General features: G+C 41.5%; 3 protein-coding genes across 3 annotated transcripts; 2 read left to right on the forward strand and 1 right to left on the reverse strand.

The window, feature by feature from the left end:
* Positions 1-1,477: 1,477 nt before the first annotated feature.
* On the reverse strand, positions 1,478-2,840 carry LOC134107065 (proteasome subunit beta type-7-like). The gene is made up of 3 exons (XM_062558348.1): positions 2,732-2,840; positions 2,454-2,538; positions 1,478-2,112 (listed from the first exon to the last, which is right to left on the reverse strand). Exons 1-3 carry the CDS (start codon positions 2,791-2,793, stop codon positions 2,014-2,016), a joined length of 246 nt encoding a protein of 81 aa, XP_062414332.1. The 5' UTR covers positions 2,794-2,840; the 3' UTR covers positions 1,478-2,013.
* On the forward strand, positions 2,829-7,660 carry LOC134107068 (proteasome subunit beta type-6-B like protein-like). The gene is made up of 6 exons (XM_062558352.1): positions 2,829-2,938; positions 4,949-5,019; positions 5,146-5,277; positions 6,034-6,163; positions 6,260-6,404; positions 6,799-7,660. Exons 1-6 carry the CDS (start codon positions 2,891-2,893, stop codon positions 6,924-6,926), a joined length of 654 nt encoding a protein of 217 aa, XP_062414336.1. The 5' UTR covers positions 2,829-2,890; the 3' UTR covers positions 6,927-7,660.
* A 7,123-nt stretch (positions 7,661-14,783) lies between these two features.
* On the forward strand, positions 14,784-16,044 carry LOC134107149 (serine/threonine-protein kinase pim-1-like; the record flags this gene model as incomplete). Its single annotated transcript, XM_062558615.1, has 6 exons — positions 14,784-14,822; positions 14,904-14,951; positions 15,056-15,265; positions 15,361-15,541; positions 15,653-15,820; positions 15,920-16,044. Coding segments are annotated over 6 exons (771 nt in total), but the record flags the coding sequence as incomplete, so codon positions are not given.
* Positions 16,045-19,178: the final 3,134 nt, after the last annotated feature.

Below are 19,178 nucleotides of genomic sequence, written 5' to 3' on the forward strand. Positions count from 1 at the left end.
TAACCCTTAAGGCAGCCAATGTCTTTGTGGGGTATGTACTATTGGACTGAGGTCGGTGCAGTAGTAATGTTAGAGAAGGGAGTGGTGATCGTACAAGACAGTTATTTATCACCAGACTATGGGATAGTTGGTATGAATGTAGTGCAACATGGTTGGGAGGGCCTACAGCAACAAGGGTGACATCAGCTAACACTGTTACACAAGTCCACTCTCCCCAAGGTCGCAACCGTGGCATCTGACCGAGCGTTTGCAGCATGCTGACGAGTGAGAATGGAAAAGGACCAGGACATGGCCTCCTCCGAACACACCACTTTGGTCACCCCAAAGTTTAATTATAAAAAGTATGGGGGCCGGTCATTTGCCATCCAGGGACCTGAGCTGCGGAACGCACTTCCAGCTCACCTGCAAAGCATCACGGTGTTAAGTGCTTTTAAATCACAGTTGAAAACACATCTAATCAGACAAGCTTTTAATACGTAGGTGGAAAAAAGATGGCTCCTGGAGGTTTTAGGTTGACTACCGGAAACGTAATGCTGTCACGCACAAGGATGCCTGTCCACTCCCTCGGATTGAGGAGTCCCTGACCAGCTTGAAAAGAGCCGAGTGCTACTCTACACTGGACCTGGCAAGCAACTACTGGTTGAGGTCAGGCCAGCGGGCAAGGAGAAGACTGCCTTCACGACCTGGATGGTAAACGAGAGAGATTCGGTTTGGGCTGTGTAACGCCCCAGCTACCTTTCAGCGGTTAAAGCCTCTTCCTGTTTTTGACCAACGAGTCCCCCTTTATTGGGTAATGCAGAAAAGGTGTACAATATTTCTATGAATTGATAGTGTAAAAAAAAGGAAATAAAGAAAACTTTGGCAGGGACGTTGAAAGTAGTTGCTCTATCCATTGTGTGAATAATGAGGACATCGGTGGGTGTTGGAAGTTTTAAGATTCTGAGACCACAGTCCAGCTGGCTTTGAGCGGCAGATGGTTGTTATGGAAATAAAAACACAGTGGGCAACCCACATTCAAATTTTAAAAATGTGTGTGGCTACGTTTAACATTTCAACATTTACATTGTGTTTCTCCGAAAGGTAGTTGAAGAGCATCCGTCCATCTCTTATGATTAACTAAAACAAAGGGGCCATCAACAATCTGCAGATGCTTTCACACATATAACAATATTGTCAGTGTAATATGACGAGTGAGAATATTACCTCAGTCGATTGGAGCCTGTGGACTGCATCTGTCGAGTCGTCTCTGGGTCTTCAAACATCTTGAGGATTGACTTGGAGCTGCTTCAGTTGGGCCACAAAAGTCATTTTCTGACCAGATCAATCACAACCCAGATCATCTATTAAAGTATGGCTCTTACAGTATAGGATTTCATTTCTACAGATAATTGTACACATCCATTGCAAAATCCACCATATTGGTCTCGCTATAAAACATCTTAGTACATTTATAAAGTTTATATGTTGTCAGGTGCTATCTGTGTGAGACTGCTGGCTAGCTAACGTTAGCCGGGTGAGGCTGAGTCTGTGCGATGTCACAAATCATAAAAGTGGTCTTTGTGAGAATTATCTTGCTGAACAAAATGTATCATAATCCCTTTTTTTCCACAGAGCTTATTTCCTGCACTAATCCTAATCGGTGTCCTGCACTAGAGTTGAGGGAAAATATGAAAAAGGCTACAGGGAATTGGGAAAGAGAGAGAAGAGGAACTTCAGCATCTTTTCAGTTTTACTTCAACAGTCATAGAAATCCATTATACCCCAAAAGTCACAGCGACTTATTCCATCTTCTGCAGTAGCCTCAATAACCCAGAATGCACTGCGAGCACAAAAACCTTAGTGCTTATCTGAGGGCTCTGTAAGGCATTGTGGAATATGTAGGAAATCACAAGTAAAGGAGACACTTTATGGAACCACGACCACAAGAAGGAACATACGTTTCAGCCTGATGACAGTGAGAGTATTTTAAAGGTGGATCTCTGGTTGTCTTTCAGTGTGCGTGTACAAGACTTACTATATATTTGGAGCAATGTAATGGATCTTGGTGCACATCTTGTCAGCCACTACTTCACTGGATGTGGCTCTTGTGTCTGCTCCCAGAACCACTCCATCCTGCACCCACACAGACCCAGTGGGAAGTGTGTTACTCTAATTGTTACACAATGATTCACTTTGGTTCACACTAGAACGAGGCCTTTATACCTCAGGGGGCCCCTGGAGCTAAACAGGCCCCAGCAGTGCTGTGAGACATTGGGCAGATCCCCTCACTGTGTTTATGTATTTATCATCATAGTTGTGAACTGATCAGTTATGCAGTGATGAAAGGAAAATGAAATAGTGTGGTACACTTTGATGAACAGTGTTAAAGAATAAAACTCAGGCTTTATGGACTAAACGTTCCACTTCTTTCCCTTTTCATACACATGCAGATTTACACAGGTTTGTGTACTCGCCTTGAACACCACTCCCGCGATGGTGGTGCCTGTTTTCACAGGTTTAGGTACCTGTCCATCAAACAGAGCCTCGAACTCAGCATTCCTACAGGGAGGGAGATACTTATGAATGGATGTAATATCTATAATAACCAAGTTGTTTCATTGATCAACGTGACAAACAAACAGGGGAAAGTTACTTTCACTTTGGATCTCGAATGGATCTGAAAGCTTCATTGGTTTTCTACATCTAAACCGACACCAAGTGGTGCCTAGAAGAGCCAAACAGAAGCTCCTACCTGGCTGCGTGGTCGAAGTTAAACCCCGCTGCAGGAGCTTGGAGGACATTGGATAGCGCCATATGGATCCTGGACTGCGGCTCTTCTGCGCGTCTCGATGCGCCTGAGGTCGCTGTTTGGAGCGTCGCCTCCTTCTTCTCTTTCGCTTTTGCTGTGAAAATGGAGAAACGCAGCGTGGACTCACGGGTCAAAGGAGTCAGCACAGGGGTGAGTACATCGGGACCGGCTCCTTAGTGTCATCGGAGAACCTGCTGAAGGATCAAATGATCGATCAGTGATTCTGCGCATAAACAGGTGAGACTAGAAGTTACCTGAAAGGAAGAGAAACACTACGAGGACCGGAGCTGTCGCGTGTTTTAATGTCCCACGTGTTTGCACGTTAGTCCTGAATGAGTCACATCTTTACAACATCTTTTAGAACTGAACACACAAAGAAGCGACAAGCTACACGTTTATTTTCGTTTGTTAAAAATCCTTCCAGAGACTCTAAATCCCATGATGCATAGCGCTGCTCAGAGTGGCTGACATGGACACGGAAGCCAGGAGTCAAATTCAAATGACAAATTTACCTTTAGAGGGCTTTACAGTCTGTACACATGCAACATCCTCTGTCCAGAAACCCTCACATCGGCACAGAAAAACTCCCCAAAATATGAAAAAACTCTTCAATAGGAAAAAAAGGGAAGAAACCTTAGGGAGAACGTCAGAGGAGGGATCCCTCTCCCGGGATGGACAGAGTGCAGTGGATGTCATGTGTACAGAATCAACAATGTAAAAATGTACAATACATTGAATTTCTCTAACAGAAATGATACAAGTAATTACAAGTAACAGAACAAGTGTACGGCAGGACCACTGCAGGGACAACCACCATCAGATAGAACCACCATCCACAGAGGCTTCTGTGGGGAGGGAGAGCAAAAAGATGTTGGTTTATGATGACAGTAATATGAATCATATTTAAAGTAATGGTGATGGCAGCAGCAGGTGTCAGCAGAGCCATGCCAGGAGTCAGAACCAGGTTCTGCACGAAACTATGGTCCACGGAGACCTGCTAGGCGAGAAAGCGCAAAAAACTCCCGGAAAGAAGCTTAATTAGTGATGTACATTAATAAAACATGGATGATTGTGGAGGGAGAGAGTGTGAGAGTGAGAGAGATGCTCGGTGTGTCCTAAGAAGTCCTCCGGCAGTCTAAGCCTAGAGCAGCTTAACTAAGGGCTGGTCCAGGCTAACCTGAGCCAGCCCTAACTATAAGCAATATCAAAGAGGAACGTTTTAAGCTTTATATTAAATGAACTGACCGAGTCTGCCCCTCGGACTGAAAGTGGAAGCTGGTTCCACAAAAGAGGAGCTTGATAACTGAAGGCTCTGGCCCCCATCCTACTTTTTAGAACTTTAGGAACCACAAGTAGCCCAGCATCTACGGAGCGTAGATGCCTTGTAGGACAATACGGTGTAACAAGCTCTTTAAGATAAGACGGTGCCTCACCAGCAAGTACCTTTTAGGTGAGTAGAAGTACCTTAAATTCTATTCTTGATTTAACAGGAAGCCAGTGCAGAGAAGTTAATACAGGAGTTATATGATCCCATTTCTTAGTATTTGTTAATACACGTGCTGCAGCATTCTGAATCAACTGGAGAGGTTCAATAGATATACAAGAGCAGCCTGATAACAAATAATTACAGTAATCCAGTCTAGAAGTAACACATGCATGAACTAGTTTTTCTGCATCACTTTGAGACAGGAAGTTATATATGAAAGTTGAAGGACATATCCCGGTCGAAGAAAACTCTTTCTGACGGTGCTGTTGGATACCAGAGCAATTCCATCCATAGAGACTGGATCACGCGACAGCTGACTTTGAAGGCTCTCTGGGCCTATTATGATAACTTCTGTTTTTTCCGAGTTTAACATCATGAAGTTGCAGGTCATCCAAGTTTTGATGTTAACAAGACAATCCTGAAGTCTAACATGCTGGTTGGTGTCTTCTGGCTTGATCAATAGATACAGTTGAGTATCATCTGCATAACAATGGAAGTTTATGCGGTGTTTTCTGATAACGTCGCACAAAGGGAGCATGTACAGGGTAAATAGAATCGGTCCAAGCACAGAACCTGTCACGTCCGTGTTATGTCTCCTGCTGTGTTTGGCTTGATGTAACTACTTATTCATTACTTGCATGTGAGAACATATCCCCCCCCCCTCTCTCCCCCAGACCACCATCCTGGCTGCCACGTTTGATGGAGGGGTTGTGATTGGTTCAGATTCCAGGGCTTCCATTGGAGGGTAAGGGTGCTGGGAAGATACATGAAGATGCCTCCATTGTTAAACCGATTAGTAAGAAACAGAAATGTCCCTGTGACTGTGGTGGATCCAAGCCACTTCATCACATACATTCCTCTCTCTCTTTAGGGATGACGTGTCATCTAAGACCATCAACAAGGTGGTCCAGGTTCATGACCAGATCTTCTGCTGCATGGCCGGCTCGCTAGCAGATGCTCAGGCCGTCACCAAGGCTGCAAAGTTCCACCTGTCACTCCATAGGTGCCACACACTCGTATGAATACAATAGCACATGTTTAGCAAGGAAGCTAAATCCCATTTTCACATCACTCATTAATAGAATCATTTGTTAATCACGCTGGTTATTGATTCATTTTAATCCTCCAAGAGGAGAAGAACAACAACTAACGAACTTGTCACAATCACCTGCCAGCTCAATCTTCCACACCTGCCCCGCATCCACAATCAGTCACTCTCCTGCCTTCCACACCTGCTTCGCATTCACAATCAGCCACGCTACATAAGCACTGCACACCCAGCTTGTCATTGCCAGATTGTTCTTCGCGTCATGCAAGTCTCTCCAGCACTCTACCTCGGACTGATCTCCCGGTTTCGACCCTGCCTGTTCCCGACCCGTTCGTCTGTCTCCGCCCCGGTGAGCACGTCAGCCTTCTGTCCCCGACCACGAGTCCTGCCTGAGCGCCTCGGGTTTCTGTTGCCTGTCCCTTGGACTGCCCGGCGCTTCTGCTCCGGTGCCCCGGATCTCCGACCGGCCCCGCGGTCGCACCAGCTGACTCCCGGCATCTCCTCCCCGATCCTGAGGACCAAACGCTGCCCTGTCTCTCATCGTGCCCGAACGCCTGCTGTGAGGCCGTGTGTAATAAATGCGTTAACCAAACACTCTGTGCCGTTGTGCTGCATTTGGCTCCGCCACACGCTCGTGTCAGAACTAACCCTAAACAATGACAGCTATATAAAATCATTAGAGAGCCCAAAACAATAGTTTTTTTTGCACAGTGTGCAGATGGAGAGCCCTCCACTGGTGATAGCAGCAGCATCGGTGCTGCAGGAACTGTGCTACAACAACAAAGAGGAGCTGCAGGCGGGCTTTATCACAGCAGGCTGGGACAGGAAGAAGGGACCTCAGGTGGGGGCTGGTCGGGATGACAGTCACACAGGAAGCAGAGACCACAGCAGTCCAAAGTAACTCCACCTACTGCTGATATCCTGCGTCCCTCTCCAGGTGTACGTGGTGTCTCTTGGTGGGATGTTGATCGGTCAGCCGGTGACCATCGGAGGCTCAGGCAGCACCTACATCTACGGCTACGTCGACGCCAAATACAAAGCCCACATGGGCAGAGAGGAATGCCTGCAGTTTGCCACTAATGGTACGGTCCTGTTGGTTCACTTGTGCACGCTGACCTAAATCCGCTGCTACTTGTTTGGTGTTCAATGGGGGGAACTTGGGTCGTGATTCTATGATTCCAGTATGATGCAGACAATGAGAATAAGAGTTCAGTAAATATCATAATATTATAAATATTATTATATGAGAGTTTGACATGATGTCCCACAGCTCAGCTTGGACAAAGGCCTCTGGTTGCACTCAGATTGAGTGGTGTGATGTACATCTATGTTGTAGTTGGTGACCATGCAGCCTTTAGAGCCTTTAGGAGGTGTATAAACGCTGCATGCTGCTCACCTTCAGTTGTTAAACCTGTATTTGTCCTGCTTGTTGTCCCCCCCGCTCTGCCCCCCCTTTGCTCTCTCTCTGGGTCACAGCTTTAGCTCTTGCTATGGGCAGAGACAACGTCAGCGGAGGCGTGGCTCACCTTGTGGTCATCACGGAAACTGGGGTGGAGCACGTGGTTGTCCCCGGCAACCAGCTGCCCAAGTTTCACAACGAGTGACAGCAGGAATTCTTCACTTTTGTTTTTTAGCTTCATTTCAGTAACTGTTTGAAATTCCTGATCCACAATCTCATCAATAATGTCCTGTATAGGACTGGAATGTAACACATTCTGCACACACACACACACACACACCTTCACAACAAGACCATGAAAATGATTCCTGCTAATTGCAAATTATAGATATGGCAACAGTGGTGATAAGTTTCATAGTTCTTACAAAGTCAATAACCTTAAAAACGACTCCATCTGCCTTCACATTTAGTTTTTTTATGTTTGGAAATATTTGAAATATTACTTTCCATTTGTTGAGTGCATTACAATATCTTGATCATTATTATGTGCCGTGTTCTCTGTTGTAGTTTCATGTATCATTTTAAGGTCTTAGAATGTACTCTGATGCATAGCGTATGTCTTCACTGTTTCATGGCTGTGGATTCACTTTGGTCCACACAATCTAACAGTGAGGACGTCACACAGTCTGAAACACACTTAAAGACGAGGTCGTCACTCAAAGGTGTCACAGGGCAGGAGGGCCCAGAATGAACAAGACACTGTCAAGACCACGTAGGCAGGAAGGAGGACCCAAACGCAGAGTTCTGCACAGAGAAATACTTTAATAAATTCAAATCCAAACGCAGACAGGGACCAGGAACTTAGAGACATAGGGACACTATTCAGGGACAACAAAATAAAACAGGAAACAAACCCAAACCGTGACAGACACAGTCCAACATGTGCCAAGACAATCAGTTATATTTCTGCTTATTGTTCACAGCTGTTTTCCTCAGCTGTAGATTTATAGCTTATAAATCAAGTATTTGATGAAAAGAAAATGTATTGGATATTATTATATTGTGAAAAAACACTTCATGGTTGTTGCTGCACAAATGTTGCTGTTCCTCCTTTTACTGACTGTACTGATAGTGAGTGACTCCCCACACTGGGGTCCTTTGGAGTTGCTGCAGCTAACAGCTAACTGTCTCCAGTGTCTTCAGGTCGTCTGCTAGTGTGTCCCCTTAAACTTGACCCAACCGACCCTTATCACCACCTCACCAAGGAAGGGGGCTACACATCTGTTAAGCAGGAGGGGAACGGACCCCTTAACTCAGCTGACCTGCTCTCCTCTTGGACAGATGGTCCCTTGGAGGCTAGAAGTGAGGCAGATTCCTGTCTCATTTGTGGTCTGATGAACCATAAAGTCCTCTCATTGAATTCTCTCCCTACACTCGCTGTGAAATGAATACGTTTGTTAAAGGTCAACTATCTATTCTTTCTAGTGTTCTTATTGTGCAAAAAAAAATGAACTCAAATGGCCTCCACAATCACCAGATCTCAATCCAATAGAGCATCTTTGGGATGTGGTGGAACGGGAGATTCGCATCATGGATGTGCAGCCGACAAATCTGCGGCAACTGTGTGATGCCATCATGTCAATATGGACCAAACTCCCTGAGGAATGCTTCCAGCACCTTGTTGAATCTATGCCACGAAGAATTGAGGCAGTTCTGAAGGCAAAAGGGGGTCCAACCCGTTACTAGCATGGGGTACCTAATAAAGTGGCCGGTGAGTGTATGTGTTAGATAGTGTTTGCATGAATGCTTACTGACACTAAATCCTCCACCTTCTCATCTTTACTAACATGCAGTGTCTCTAGTTTAGACAAACAAGAAGGGGTGGGGGGGCGGGGGGTGGACCAGGAAGTCAGACCGACCCACTCAATGCATCACACGTAACATTATTTCGGATGATTAGAGATAAATTACATAATATGTGTTTTTTAAATAATACATTTTTGCACTCCAAGTATCGTTTGGTAGACAAACACACTTAACTGTGTTCTAAAACATCAGAAGGTTCTACATAGAACTACAGAGCCTTAAGGAAATACAAGAAGTATCAAACCCCAGCTAATATTTTTAAAATGAAGATATTTGAACTTGTTTTTTCCCATCTCTGTTCTGCCAATTGATTAAAGGCACATTATTTAATTAGATAATACCATGTGTGCTTATTAAATACATTTACAGAAAACATGGGGTCCCCCCCTGAAATCCTATGTCTAAAGTCCCTTGTGACCCCCTTGGCCCTGCTCTCCTCTAACAACACAGAGGAATGTGTGTGTGTCATTGACCCTGCACAGGTTCACCAGGCTTTGGCCAGTTGTCCTAACCAGACCCTGCTGGTGATCGCCCACAAGCTGAGGACCATCCAGAGGGCCCATCACATTGTTGTGATGGATGACGGCAGAGTTCAGGAGCGAGGGACTCACCAGGAACTGATGGAGTTGAAGGGGAGCTACTACCGACTGAAGGAGGAGCTCTTTGAGGAGGAAAATCCAGCCCAGTGACGCAGCGCTGTCCCCCTGGACCCATCTGTGGGACGGTTGTTCTGTGGGACCACGTTGGACCAGCAGCCGCAAAGAATATATCAGGATTTATTTAAGTGATAAAGAGCTCACAGAACAGAAGGCCACACACATGCTGTACATATACAAACATACCTTTAATAATAGATTGTGTAAATATTGTTTCGTGAATATTAAAAATGAAAGAAAGCAGACCAATGATTTTCAGTTAAAATTTGTGGAGCCTCCTCAACTCTAGTACTAGACTTCTGTTTTTATTTATTTTGTTGAAATGACATTGGATGTTGTAAATGAGTCTAACAAGATTAATAAATGATTTCAGATATGGATCTGGACTGTAAAGTTCAGTATAATTCATTAACCAGAACAGCCTTATTCATGCTTTAGTTTGAAGTCTTTACTTCTGTAACCCTTTTTATTCCGATCCTCCAAAAGCAGCCCGGCTGCTCCTTTATATGACGGATTACATCATCATTTGATGATCCTCCACGAGCCAGAAGATCCATCAAAGCTGCTCTTTCTTACTTTGAGGTCACTTTGAGCCACGACACCCCAGACAGATGAGACACCTCTAAACATAAGATTTACCACTTAGTGGAGTTTTATTTCACAAATATTACAAATATTCTTTCCTACTTTTTTGTTCATGGTAATTAAATATGTGTAAGTACCTTTGTGCAGAATTCTGTGCATGTAAAGTGCTAAATAAATAAAGCTAATTAATTCAACAGAGGACAAAGTGAAAGCACAATATATTAAGTTGGGGTTTAGCAGAGTTTGCAGGTTTTATTCAGGCCCAACTGACTCGGCATGAGTCACACTGAGTCACACCGTGCAAAGAAAAGCAGGAAAACGCGTAATACAGGACAATTATTAGGTGGTGATTGTAAATTTGTTCTACTGGCTAGTAGTTTGAGGCCTTTGAGCTTTTGTAACCGGAAATTAGTGTTTGTTTGGTCTCTTGGATTTTTGGTTTGACTGCAGGTGAGTTTTTGGAAAGTTGCCTGATGACATTTCATAGAAACCAACGAACACGGAAGTGACATCAGGCTTTGTGTCAAAACACCAACCCCTCTATTGACAAAGATCAGGCTCAGCATCGGCAACGTTAACCGCCATCTTGTTACGATGTCTCCACAAAATGGGGACTGAAGACACGTGTCCACACACGTGCTGCTGTTGCTTCTCCTGGACGTCACCATCGTGAGTGTGAGGGATTCCTGAATGAACAATGACATTTATATATTTTATATTATATTTAAAACATTTATATGTACTTTGATCATCACATGAATCTTGTTTTCCTGTAAATGTAAGATATGGACAAATTCATATTCTTATTCTTATAAAGGCGACGTTTTGGCTCACAGACTAATCGTAAACATCTACAACCCTGAGTGCTGCCTGCAGGTTCCAATAACAGGAGGCAAAAGGGCAAAAGGCTCGACATCTTAGTGAGATTTTCAGATGAAGGTGAATATAAAATAAAGAAATTATCTAGAAAAGATGATTGTGCATCCTGAAACTTTTTGTGCACCTACATAGTGTGTAAATGTGTATCTTTGGATGTGCGTATGCGCTCAGCAGCTTTTGTTGTGCACCAGCGAGTGCTGAGCTCTTGTTACTTTCACTTTCTGTGCTTGTTGTGCATTCATTGAGCACCTGATTCATCCAAGACACAACCGAGCCAAGCTCTGGTGACTGAGTCACTGGATAGATTGGCTTCACTGTCACATGATCCCTGCTTCTCTTCTCCTTTAGGAGCCAAAAAGAATAAGAGCAACTGATGCAGCATGAAGCACAACAGAAAGTGATGCAGCTTCTTTTCCACACTCGTCTCATTCAGTGTGACAGAAGCATCTCAATAGAAAAAGGTCAAACATGATCAATTATTGATCCTTAATATATGTGGACAGTTGCTAGCACCGGCGCACGTGGCCCTCGGGGGAGCCAGGTCGAGGCCCCACACTGTTACATGCGGGGTACCTCAGGGTTCGGTTCTCGGCCCTACTCTCTTTTCTATCTATATGCTCCCCTTGGGCCACATCATCACCAGGCATGGAGTTGCTTTCCACTGCTATGCTGATGATACGCAGCTTTATGTCAGATTGGACCCCACATCCTCTGCATCATCTCTCTCCATGCTAACTGCCTGCCTTGAGGAGATAAGGACATGGATGACTGACAACTTCCTCCAGCTAAACAACTCCAAAACCGAAGGTCTCCTCATTGGGACCCCACACCAACTCCGATCTTCCCCTTTGACTGTTTATTCATTCGCTGGCCATGTCTCTTGTAGTTTTCTTGTGTCTCGTGTCTCTGGGTTAACTTCACTTCCTGTCCTGTCCTGTGATTGCCTGAGGCGATAAAACAGCGAGAGGAAGGAAGCAGCTATTTGCTGGCTGGAACACAAAGTGTATACTTGTTCGGTGTGGGTATATTAAATCGAGTAGGAAGTGGGGTGGGATAGTATCGGCCGACGGCCTGTATAGGTCTGGTAGCGGTGCTATCTCACACCCACAGCCTCTTGACTGAATTAAAAATATATATATAAAAAAATAAAAATAAAAACTTAAATGGAGCTGCATCAAGGGAGACAGGAGGAAGATAGTATGGATTATAGTGGAATGGAGGAAAATGGAAGTGATGGGAGGAGGGAAAGTGATTGGGAGGAGGTAGGGAAAAGGAGGTTAGTCGTAAAAGAAAGAAGAAAAAAGACTGTGATAGTACAAATGGGACGGAAAGTGAAGAAGATAAAAGGAAAGCTCCTAAGGCAGGAATGCTTAATGTAGTGGTACGACTTGAGGGAGAAGGAGTTAAAAAAATGGACCCACTTAAGTTAACTAAGATAATAAGAGAAAAAGTAGGAGAGGTGAAGTATGCAAGGATTCTGGGAGATGGAAATCTACTTGTAGGATGTAATAATGAAGAGCAAATGGAAAAAGCAAAGAAGATGAAGTGTATAGGAAAAGTAAAAATAGAAAAAGTAGTAAGAGTGGGGGAGAGAAGAAGTGGAGGAAGTAAGGGAGTGATATATGGAATCCCACATACTGTGAATGTGAAAGAGTTGGTAGAGAATCTGAAATTGAAGAATAGGTCAGTCAAAAGTGCAGTAAGAATGACAAGGGGAATGGAAAAAATGGAAACCGAGTCAGTGTTGATTGAGTTTGAAACAAAGGATATACCAAAAGAGGTATACTATGGATTTATGAGATACAGCATAAGGGAGTATGTGCCTAAACCATTGAGATGCTATAACTGTCAAGAATTTGGGCACATGGCTAATGTCTGTAAAGGAAAGAGAAGGTGTGCTAGATGCACTGGGGATCATGAATATGGAAAGTGTGGAGACGCAAGACCAAAGTGTTGTAACTGTGGAGGGGATCATAGTGTGGCATTTTGGGGATGTGAAGTGATGAAGAAGGAAGTTAAAGTACAACAGATAAAAACACAGGGAAACCTCTCATATGCTGAAGCTGCTAAAAGAGTGGAAAAGGAAAAGGAGAATCAGAGCGAAGAAGTTGAAAAAAGGGTAGTACGAGAAGATCATCAAGGAAAGAAAGAGAAATGGGAAGAGAAGAAGAAAATAGTGACATTCATAGCAGGGGTGATAAATGCTACAGCTGAAGTTAAGTCTAAAACGGAAAGAATTCAGATTATTGTTAAGGCAGCAATTCACAATTTAGATATGGCAGGATTAAAGTGGGAAGAAGTTAGGGATGAACTTAGTGTACAGTCGAGTCAAGAGACAGCATGGGTGGGCTAATCAGTTAAGTAATGATAATCCTACATTGGAATGCAAGAAGCTGGATCGCAAATGGGCAAGAGTTTAAGCAATTTGTCGGGAATAGAAAAGAAAAACCAGATGTAATATGTGTTCAGGAGTCCTGGTTAAAACCAAATTTGGAGTTTATAATATATGGATACATATCAGTTAGACAAGACAGGGAAAGTGGAGGGGGATGTATTACATTTGTAAGGCAAGGGATTCCGTATAGGGTGTTAGGTATAGGTAAGGAGCAAGAGTATGTAGTAGTAGAAACGTGGGGGGGAAGGAAAAAAATAGTAATTATAAATTATTACAATCCATGTAGGAAGTTAGATTTAATCAAATTAGAGGAACTAGAGGGACAAGATAATAATAATAATATTATATAGTGTGGGGATTTCAATGCACATAATACATTGTGGGGAAGTGAGAAAATGGATAGTAATGGACAAGTAATCGAAGAACTATTGGATGAGAAAAACTTAGTGTGTTTAAATGATGGAAGTAAAACGAGGATAGAGGTTAAGACTGGGAAAGAATCTGCACTGGATCTAACAATGGTATCTAGTAGTATGGCAGCGATATGTAAATGGAGTGTGTATAAAGAAGGAACAATAGGTAGTGATCATTATCCAGTAATGTGTGAAGTTAATATGGCAGTATCTCAAAGTATAGGAAATAGAGGAGGAAAATGGGTTTTTGAGAAGGCTAATTGGGAAAAATTCCAGGAGGAAAGTGACAGGTACCTGAACCAGATTGAATATAATGATGATATAGAGTCACTGGAAAGTAAAATTAAGGAAGGTATAATAAGGGCAGCAATGGAAACAATTCCAAAAAGTAAAGGTAATGTGAAGAGGAAAATAGTACCATGGTGGAATGAGGAATGTAAAGAAGCAGTTAAAAATAGAAATAAAGCATTTAAAGTAATGAAAAGAACGCATAATTTTATGCATATGATTCAATATAAGTATGCTTATTTTTTTTTGGGTTTTTTGCTCATCTGTAGAGAGCTGCAACCTCTCTGTGGAGGGCGTTGGCAAGAGAGGCGACAAGAGGAAGGTCGCCGCTGCTGAGGCAGGACCAAGCAGAAAAAGACAAAGGCTGGACAGTGAGGACCGGAAACAAAACAAACAAGGTCAGTAGTTTGTCTTTTCTTGCAGTTGGTCACTTTAGTTCACAACAATTCAATGTTTCATTGGGTTTCATTCGTCAGAATTCCACGGGTCGAAAAACAAAGGCTCACGGTCGATTTAGCGTCCACCTCAGCAGTCACTGGTAAGCTGATCGCGTGAAACTGCTCCTGGAGATGCTTCCCGTCATCAGTTCACTAAACACGGGGTTTGACAGTTAACAACAAACTGACAATCCTCTGGAGTTTTTTTAGCTCCTGTGTAGGGAGATGCAACACCTCTGTGGAGGTCGTTGGCAAGAGAGGCGTCAAGAGGAAGGTCGCCACTGCTGAGGGAGGACAGAAAAAAAGCAGAAAAAGACAAAGGCTGGACAGCGAGGACTGGAAAAAAAAAAACAAGGTCCGTAGTTTTAGGTTTTATTACAGAGTCAAATTGAAATTGGTATTACCATACCAGGATGGGTAGAGTTTAGGTGACATGTAGTCGCTGTCACTCAAAAATGTATTAAAACAACATGTTTGTGTCTGCAGAAGAGTTAGAGGCCAAATATGAGCAACTGGAACTCCTCAGTGCGGGAGGATGTTTGAAACGTGTACGCCGGCCACCGCAGGGCCGACAACCTACCCGTAAGCCCTATACACACACACGTTCCCAAACGCACACACACACACGTGCAGACACCCTCTAACAAAATTCTTGTTTCGAAGGTTGCCATTAAACACATCCCTAATGATGACGTCTACTGCACACATGAGGTGAGTGAGCAACGCCTAACACTGTCAAAATGTTCTGTGTTCGAAACTCTGTTTGTGAATGTATCACGGAGGAACCTCTCTGATCCTTAATTCTCGCGTTACAGGACGACGAAGGGAACAAAATTTCCATTGAGATCGCCATCATGTTGAAGCTCTCGGCCAAATCGGAGGGGGCATCGCCATACCTTACCTTGCTGGACTGGTACCAGTTAGAGGAGGAGCTGGTGATGGTGATCGAGAGGCCCATCCCCGCTACGGATTTATTTGACCATATCATGGGCAAAGGAGGCTTCGTGAAGGAAAAAGATGCCAAGGTGAGCTGCTGTGATCAGCTCAGAGTCACAGCGATGAAAGCGCGTCGACGGCGTCCTCCTCTGATGCCTCGGATCTCTCTTTTTGTTTCCGTCAGATCATACTGAGGCAGCTTGTCGATGCGGCGCTCGATCTGGAGAACAAGAACATTTTCCACCGGGACATAAAGGTGGAGAACATCCTGATCGAGACAAGTTCGAAGGTCCCACGAGTTCGCGTTATCGACTTTGGTCTGAGCTGTTACGACGATAAAAAAGAGACTTATCATGAGTTTTTCGGTAAGGTGTCTGGCTCTTGCTCCGGTTCTTTACCAACCCATCTGTGACTTTTGCACTGAAACAAAGCTTTTCAGCCCCACTGACACTTTTCATTATGTCTGTGTGTTCTAGGAACTACATACTCCCCAGAGATTCTCCTTAGCAAGGGGTACAAATCAGGATCCACCACAGTGTTTCAGATTGGAGCGGTGCTGTTTAACACCCTTCACAAATTCGAAAAATTTGACCCGTTAGTTTTTTATTTAAAGCGTCAAAATCTCCCCCAAAGCATCTCCAAGAGTAAGAACACTATACACAAACATGTCGAGAGACACAAATCTGCTCTTTTATTTTAAATTCTGATGATGATCTTCACCTTTCTTCTCTTTCACTTTTCAGACCGCAAAGACTTCCTCCAGATGTGCCTGAGAAATGACCCCAACGAACGTCCCACACTGGAGCAGCTGAAGAATCACCAGTGGCTCAGAAAATCCGATAAGACCTCAGCACACAAACACAAATAGACAATAGACAAAATGAAAGGGATGCACTAAAAGACACACTAACACTAATGAAACTAAAACACATATAAAAAGATAAATATATATATATACACAAAGACAAACTAAAACACATATAAAAAGATATATATATATATACACACTAAAATAGATATATCTAAATATATATCTATATAATAACATATAATAAATAAAATTAAAAGTAAAATATAGATATATAAATATATATATATAATATAATATATATATATTATATCTATCTACATATCTATAATATATATATGTTAGATTGATATATTATTAATATTTATATTCATATATATATATATATATATTACATTTTTATATATTATAAATATGTATTACATATTTATATTTATATACATTTTTAAAGTTATTTTTATATGTACTAAATAGATTTATATGCAGATATATCTATATTTTTATTAATTAATTATATATATAATATATATAAATATATACATGTATTTATATATATATATAAATAGACTTATACCAACTAAAATATAAATATACATAAAGACACACTAACCAACACAAATACATATATATATATATATATATATATAAATACACTTATAGAAACTAAAATATAAATACACACAAAGACACACTAACACAAATATATATATATATAAATACACCTATACCCACTAAATTATATGTAAATACATTATACCAAATAAAATATAAATATACACAAAGACACACTAACACACACAAATATATACATAAAAAATACACCTATACCCACTAAAATATATATTAATACTTTTATAGCAACCGAAATATAAATATGCACAAAGACACACTAACACACACAAATACACATATATATAAAAACACTTATAGAAACTAAAATATAAATATACACAAAGACACACTAACAGACAAATATATACATAAAAATACACCTATACCCACTAAGATATATATAAATACACTTATACCAAATAAAATATAAATATACACAAAGACACACTAACACACACAAATATATATATATATAAAAACACTTAAAGCAACTAAAATATAAATATACACCAAGACACACTAACACACACAAATATATATATATATATATACACACCTATACCCACTAAAATATATAGAATTAATCTTATAGCAACTAAATTATAAATATACATAAAGACACACTAACAGACAAATACATACATAAAAAATACACCTATGCCCACTAAAATATATATAAATACACTTATACCAAATAAAATATAAATATACACAAAGACACACTAAAACACACAAATACATATATATATATATTTATAAAACACTTATAGCAACTAAAATATAAATATGCACAAAGACACACTAACACACACAAATACATATATATATAAAAACACTTATAGCAACTAAAATATAAATATACATAAAGACACACTAACAGACAAATATATACATAAAAAATACACCCATACCCACTAAAATATATATAAATACACTTATACCAAATAAAATATAAATATACACAAAGACACACTAACACACACAAATACATTTATATATAAAAACACTTATAGCAACTAAAATATAAATATACACAAAGACACACTAACAGACAAATATATACATAAAAAATACACCCATACCCACTAAAATATATATAAATACACTTATACCAAATAAAATATAAATATACACAAAGACACACTAACACACACAAATACATTTATATATAAAAACACTTATAGCAACTAAAATATAAATATACACAAAGACACACTAACACACACAAATATATATATATATATACACACCTATACCCACTAAAATATATAGAATTAATCTTTTAGCAACTAAATTATAAATATACATAAAGACACACTAACAGACAAATATTTACATAAAAAATACACCTATACCCACTAAAATATATATAAATACACTTATACCAAATAAAATATAAATATACTTGAAGAAACACTAACACAGACAAGTATATACATATAAATAGACCCTCTAACAAAAGTCTTAAACACATCCCTAATGATAACGTCTACTGCACACATGAGGTGAGTGAGCAACGCCTGACACTGTCAAAACTGACAATCCTCTGGGGTTTTTTGCTCATCTGTAGAGAGCTGCAACCTCTCTGTGGAGGGCGTTGGCAAGAGAGGCGACAAGAGGAAGGTCGCCGCTGCTGAGGCAGGACCAAGCAGAAAAAGACAAAGGCTGGACAGTGAGGACCGGAAACAAAACAAACAAGGTCAGTAGTTTGTCTTTTCTTGCAGTTGGTCACTTTAGTTCACAACAATTCAATGTTTCATTGGGTTTCATTCGTCAGAATTCCACGGGTCGAAAAACAAAGGCTCACGGTCGATTTAGCGTCCACCTCAGCAGTCACTGGTAAGCTGATCGCGTGAAACTGCTCCTGGAGATGCTTCCCGTCATCAGTTCACTAAACACGGGGTTTGACAGTTAACAACAAACTGACAATCCTCTGGAGTTTTTTTAGCTCCTGTGTAGGGAGATGCAACACCTCTGTGGAGGTCGTTGGCAAGAGAGGCGTCAAGAGGAAGGTCGCCACTGCTGAGGGAGGACAGAAAAAAAGCAGAAAAAGACAAAGGCTGGACAGCGAGGACTGGAAAAAAAAAAACAAGGTCCGTAGTTTTAGGTTTTATTACAGAGTCAAATTGAAATTGGTATTACCATACCAGGATGGGTAGAGTTTAGGTGACATGTAGTCGCTGTCACTCACAAATGTATTAAAACAACATGTTTGTGTCTGCAGAAGAGTTAGAGGCCAAATATGAGCAACTGGAACTCCTCGGTGCGGGAGGATGTGAAAATGTGTACGCCGGCCACCGCAGGGCCGACAACCTACCCGTAAGTGCAACAAACAAGGTCAGTAGTTTGTCTTCTCCTGCAGTTGGTTACTTTAGTTCACAACAATTCAATGTTTCATTGGGGTTTTTTCTCATCTGTAGATGACGATACAAGCTCATCGTCCAACGAGAATATCCCAACACTCGTCAGAATTTCGCGGGTCGAAAAACAAAGGCTCACGGTCGATTTTGCGTCCACCTCAGCAGTCACTGGTAAGCTGATCGCGTGAAACTGCTCCTGGAGATGCTTCCCGTCATCAGTTC

This window comes from Pungitius pungitius, chromosome 17 (genome assembly GCF_949316345.1).
Source record: "Pungitius pungitius chromosome 17, fPunPun2.1, whole genome shotgun sequence".
NCBI classification, from domain to species: domain Eukaryota; kingdom Metazoa; phylum Chordata; class Actinopteri; order Perciformes; family Gasterosteidae; genus Pungitius; species Pungitius pungitius.

Bases quoted from the DNA above. Each gene is read 5' to 3' on its own strand.
- LOC134107065 (XM_062558348.1), bottom strand. From the start codon at position 2,793: ATGGCGCTATCCAATGTCCTCCAAGCTCCTGCAGCGGGGTTTAACTTC. The intron at 2,539-2,731 runs GTAGGAGCTTCT...CCCTCCCTGTAG, and splicing joins AACTTCGACCACGCAGCCAG to GAATGCTGAGTTCGAGGCTC. The intron at 2,113-2,453 runs GCGAGTACACAA...GTGTGGGTGCAG, and splicing joins TCGCGGGAGTGGTGTTCAAG to GATGGAGTGGTTCTGGGAGC.
- LOC134107068 (XM_062558352.1), top strand. From the start codon at position 2,891: ATGGAGAAACGCAGCGTGGACTCACGGGTCAAAGGAGTCAGCACAGGG. The intron at 5,278-6,033 runs GTGCCACACACT...TTTTTTGCACAG, and splicing joins TTCCACCTGTCACTCCATAG to TGTGCAGATGGAGAGCCCTC. The intron at 6,164-6,259 runs GTGGGGGCTGGT...GTCCCTCTCCAG, and splicing joins ACAGGAAGAAGGGACCTCAG to GTGTACGTGGTGTCTCTTGG.